This window comes from Phytophthora parasitica, assembly GCF_000247585.1.
Source record: "Phytophthora parasitica INRA-310 unplaced genomic scaffold supercont2.16, whole genome shotgun sequence".
Lineage (NCBI taxonomy): Eukaryota > Oomycota > Peronosporomycetes > Peronosporales > Peronosporaceae > Phytophthora > Phytophthora nicotianae.
In genome coordinates, this window is record NW_008649002.1 from 506473 (window position 1) to 511966 (window position 5494).

The following is a 5494-nucleotide window of genomic DNA, read 5'->3' on the forward strand; positions in this document are numbered from 1 at the left end:
AGGATTCTTGGACATGTAATTTCTGTCCGTTCTCCCGATTTCTCTCGCCGCACTACTCGGTCCTACTCAATTCTGCCCCCAGTATTAAGCAGATACATAGGGCGGTTAATTCACCAACATACAACCTTGATACCTGGTACTACCGTAGACTCTGCAACTGGGTACGTACCCCTCAGCACATCAGAGGATCTCTTTTTTTTCCACGATTTCCTTCCAAAACTCCTCCCGGTTGGTCATTAACAGTACCAATAGTATAGAACCCGAGGGTCAGAAGCTGCATGGCCAGCGTAGGGGACGTGTAAAATCGATCTGTAACAATCAATCGCTTTTCACTCGATCCACAACGTCCAAACACCTCTTTCAGGTTTCGAACGACAGCGGCTGGTCCGGACTTCGCGTCAGTCCCAGCAGTGTTCACACAGGTTTGGGTTTTCCCGCAGTAAACTTCGAACCTGAATAATACAAGATAACACAATAAGAAGTTGTATGATACCGGATAAGAACCCTTGGCGAAAATAACTTCGGACACACCGGATGCAGTAAGCTGAAGAAGAGCAGCACAGCATGAATAGCTTAGTTCCCCACTTGTGGGGTTTGTCTTTCTTGTATACCCTCAACGGTAGCATTGCCTCATCAAAGGCCATTACGGGTGGCGGCCAGTATCCGGATTTGAAACGTTCTTGGAGTGCATCTATCACAGGACGGAGTTTCCATGCCCGGTCACTTACGGCCCGATGATCAGCGTTGTTACTGAAGTGCAGGTTTCGCGAGATGTGCATGAAGCGGTCTCTTGTCATGTAGAGTCCGAATCGACCGCGCGGAATTGCACCTTCGTCTGTAGTTCTCCAGTGATGCGCTAACCTCTCCTTGTTAGAAGCTATCGTTCGAGCAATTAAAAGACCGATAAAATGCATAGCTCTCGAGCTGATATGTCCGGGGTTCCCAAAAGAGAGTTTTTTTATCTCCTCCCGTGTACACTTTCGATACCGCGGTTGTTCCCTTTCGCGGACTAGCTGCTTCTGGAACTCATCCTCCACTCGTTCGTCGATCTTCTCCATGAAATAATCATTGGACGCCTCAGCAATATTGTTCCACAAATGTGGTTGAACGAAATAGAAGAAACTCCCCACCACTGTTGAAGCTGCTTCGAGTACTCGAGCCGACGGTCTATAGTCACCTTTATAAAGATTTGGAAACTCGGTACTGATAGAATCACTGCTGCGAGCCTCATACGGTTGGTCTAAGTATGGGTAGGGCGTGAATGATACTGCATCCGTCTAGCCATTCAGCGACATGTTCTTCAGGACAGCAGCGTTTAAGGTACCTCCGGTAATGCCAGCAATACCACCAGCAGCTTGACGGAAATCCTTGTCGAACTCTGCATCTTCAGATGTGTCCTCTTCGTTGCCGTCGCTTCGTCGAGCGGATTGTCTTCTTTCTCCACGCACTCTTCATCACCAGAGGCAGCATTAACGTTCTCAGCATCAGACACCATTGCAGTAAAGTCATCGGGGTTGCCCATATCTTGATAGACATTCACATCTGTAAAATATACAGTAAACATACAGGATTGCATCAATACTCGGTATTAATATCTTGTATATACAATATAACCAACCTGACTTATCCGCAGCAGTTCTCGCACGACGAAATTCAACATCCTCATTTCTCGGTACTTCGTTTCTGCTGCCGTCTACTTCCCCACAAATTTCACTTTCTTCGGCGTCAAATTCTTTCTCTTAGGTTGCGGTGGGGTGACGGGGAAAGTCCGAACCTGAAGAATCAACTGGCGATTGTGACTCTCGGTGGGTCACGTGAGGAGATTCATACCGCAGAGTAGGAGACACAGACTCTTCGTTAGAGGCTTCGTCGTTGTCTGTTCAGGAACATATAAAATATATTAGATACAAAGTAAAAGGCCGGATATCCTATATGATACAAGGCGTACTGTCCAAGTTGGTGTCAATCGATATTGAAAGCCCACTAGTAGCAGCCGTTCGTTCTTCTTCCCTATCGACCGTAGATTAACAATCAGGGAGTTGAGTTTCTTCTGGTGTTGATGTGCACGCTGTTTCGGATACATACAGAATAAATGAGAGATACAGGAATAGAGCGGCAGTAGAATGTATTATACAAGATAACGTACGGTGGACGTCGTTTGGAGGATTCGGGACGTCTTTGATTACTGCGGCACTGCTAACATCTGAGAGAGAGTCCTTCGCCGCTTCTGGTATTTGCTCAAACGTCAATAAGCTGTAATTCATTGCGGTGTGACTTGAACCCACCTAAATCAACCCGGTCCAAATATTTCATCAGTTCCTCTTCGCCCACGAAATAATCCACACCTCGCACGTCCTTCTTGGTCTTTCCAGGCTTGAGGTACGTGTAGTTGTTTGGGAAGCCCGTTGGCAGTCTCGAATGCCACCCCTCTTTCGTTAGTTCAGACCAGCGTAGTCTAAAACCGGACATTTTGCTTCTCGCGGCGGATTCTTGAAAGAACAAAATGTGTGGCGCTTGGCTTGCACACTGTAAAATGTTATATATGTGCTTCACAACCATCTATACCTCTATTTGTAGACGTAGATACGTCAGTGACCATTGGTACTAAGGTTGAAAATATCCTACTTTAGCTAAATATAGGCCATTCCCTTCCACGCCCAATTTTCCTTTTCAGTATCGTCCACATGACATAGAATCTATGTAATTAAACGATTGCTTGTCTTCTGCTGGACTGTTGCAACGGGGAATTTCTTTTTCTCAAAAAAAGTCATCGCCTGTGCTTGTCCTTGGTATCGCAAACCATGTACTCCACACCCTCCGCGGGCAAGAGTTAAGACAAGCTCGTATTCAAACAAGAAGATTATATATACTCTTTATTTTTCTTGCTGTGTAGCGTCACAAAAGATGGGGCCCCTCAAGAAGCAGTGATAGCCATAATTCAGTGTCAAAGGTCCTTTATTGATTTGGTTCAAAAAGGCCACTTCTTTGACAGGCACCGCGTATTATTTGTCGTTTCTATCTTATAAAGGCAGCTTGTACGATGTTGATATTTGAACACTATTCTGATAGTAGCCGATTTTTACTGTTGTACGCTCCGTATCAAGTTGTATCGACCGTTACGCACGACTTCGAGGTGGATATGTTGGAGCTGTGACTGGTAGAAATACAGTCCATCAAGTGGCCACTATACAAGATAATCGGCCAGTACTAAAGTCAAGTATAATGCATCGTAATGATATTAGTTAGTACAAACACACATCACTACTCGTTAGATTAAGGTAACCAACTGCAGTGCCGCTACTCATTCTCGCGGTTTAACTTGACGCGTGTGCACCATCGCGAACATACTCAAGTTCTGAAAAAGCGACAAACTACATGCGCCGCATTGTTGGGCACTGCGGAGTTCCGTGAGTATCCTTTGTACCGCTTTATAGGCAGCCTAATCAGCCCATAATTAACTAACTGGTGTTCTCAATAATAATAAAAAGGGTGATATTTATGCTCTTAAATCGCCGTTCCATCGTCCCATAATCGACAAGGACCATAACGTCGTCGGGGAAGTACTGCAGTTTCAATTCAACCGCTGACGCCTGCATTCAACATCTAAAGGCTTCGCCGAATTTCAAAAAACCTACTTCGTGCGGTTGAGCTACTGTTTGCAATTGCTTCTAGTTCTCGGTCTCATGGCGTGCAACATGGGACTTCGCAACGCTGGCGCTAGCTCCCTCGAAGGGGATATGGCGACAACTGAACCCAGTGAGGACTCAACCAGTGCAAATATCGAAGAAAGATCGGGTAATTGTCGCGGTCTACAGCTAGATGGAGGTCTCGCTATTTTCGCAGACTACATCCAGAAGGTCTGCTCACTACAGACTCCATGAGCTACATCCTACAAGCAAGAGCAAGATGAGCAGACGTCAGCGTTCCATGTCTAGAAGGGAATGTGGAGGTACCTCGTTGTGGACCGCCGCGTGGTAAAAATTTGTGGATAGGTAAGGAGCTTCTAGGTCGTGAGGAGACCGTAGGGAAGAGGCTCAGTCGTGTTTTTTTTCTTCTGAAGAGAGAAGTACTCAGAATATATCAAGTTACATTTGGAATTATCGCTCTAGTTCTCGTTCCTACGTCGGCCTGCTACATACACGACCCCGACACTAAGGAGGAAGACCGCGACATAATTTAGTTTTTCGCAGTGTTATGGGGCTCTTCAGCAAGCCGTCTAAAAAAAAGTCAGCAACCACCTCGGTGAAAAGGTCTCAATCATGACACATCCGGAGGTCAAAACGGTATTCCAGTCGATGACGAGTAATAAGGCGCTGCTTCAGAAATTGGAAAACAATCCTCAACTGAAGAAGTTGAGGGGTGTGGCGGTAAACTGATCCTTCCAAGGTGACCAAGACGGATGTTTAACACGCTAAACGTATTGTGGAGAAGGAAATGAGGCCGTCTTCAATCAGTTGGAATCTCCATAGAGTGGGTGAAGGTGTGCACGAGTTGGCGGTAGTCCTTTTCGCTGTTGCTTGTATGATACTGCCAACTGTCGGACTTTACATGCTATTGACGAAACTCAGTCATGGACAAGAATAGTTGCATTTTGTTCATTCCCCACAATGATAATGGTAAGAAGAATTGTAACAGTGTGTCCATTTCTACCAAAGTAATGCTTTATTCGCTAAGAAAAATAAGGCACGTTTCCAAGTTGTGAGTTCCGCCTCGGTTTTCATTGCTATAATATGCAGAGTATCACTATACGAATATGTTGCTCAAATGTCACTACTGGCATGCAAACCCTGACAAGAGTTAATGCAGTTAATATAATCCTGATAGTATTTGGTAGAAAAGCTTCATAGTAGCTCGTATTTGACGATATGTGGCACAAATCGCCCATACCTTTCTATTTCAAGACAAATATGTATTTCTGAGAGACGGGAACCATTCCAAAAGGGGTCGGCATTTCAGACGATAGACATTTTTATGGAAATTGTCGGGTCGGCACAAAACTGGATCAACTCGAGCCGGTGTGGCGTCACTAGACCCCGCAATAGGAAACAATTTCCAGTCAGTACAATGGATCCGTTCGCTGTTGAGGTTGTCGCTGGGCCTCTCCGCAAATACCGCGCGGGTTTGCTGCGACCTCGCTCCTCGCGCCTGACCACACGGCCATACAAAATCAAATCAAAAATAGTTGACCATTTTTGTGCTGAGCCACATACGGTCAAAATAATATCCTTCGTTTCAAACTTCTATTGGATAAATCCAAAAAGCCATCCGTCCTCCTTAACCCCAACATATTTTGTCCTGAAAAAAAATGATGGATTTGGTCGATTTTGTCCTGAAACCAGCTTATTGGACAAAACCTAACTTGAAGTTTGTATGGAGGCTCTTCGATACAGAGTAAGTGCGATCTGTCATATATAACAGCTATTTCTGACAGAGGTACTATAGAGGCTTCCAAGGTGAAATGCCACATAATGAGCCCAAGTTTAATTGAGGTTTT

The 5494-nt window shown here is 45.1% G+C and overlaps 2 protein-coding genes across 2 annotated transcripts; one reads left to right on the forward strand and one right to left on the reverse strand.

Moving 5' to 3' along the window:
* Positions 1-172: 172 nt before the first annotated feature.
* On the reverse strand, positions 173-2469 carry PPTG_08822 (hypothetical protein; the record flags this gene model as incomplete). Its single annotated transcript, XM_008903551.1, has 7 exons — positions 173-452; positions 532-1277; positions 1325-1542; positions 1619-1693; positions 1775-1876; positions 2030-2224; positions 2286-2469. The coding sequence occupies 7 exons, from the start codon at positions 2467-2469 to the stop codon at positions 173-175; spliced, it is 1800 nt and encodes a 599-aa protein (XP_008901799.1).
* Positions 2470-3683: 1214 nt separating this feature from the next.
* Positions 3684-3881, forward strand: PPTG_08823 (hypothetical protein; the record flags this gene model as incomplete). The annotated part of the gene is made up of 1 exon (XM_008903552.1): positions 3684-3881. The coding sequence occupies one exon, from the start codon at positions 3684-3686 to the stop codon at positions 3879-3881; it is 198 nt and encodes a 65-aa protein (XP_008901800.1).
* Between the last annotated feature and the right edge of the window lie 1613 nt (positions 3882-5494).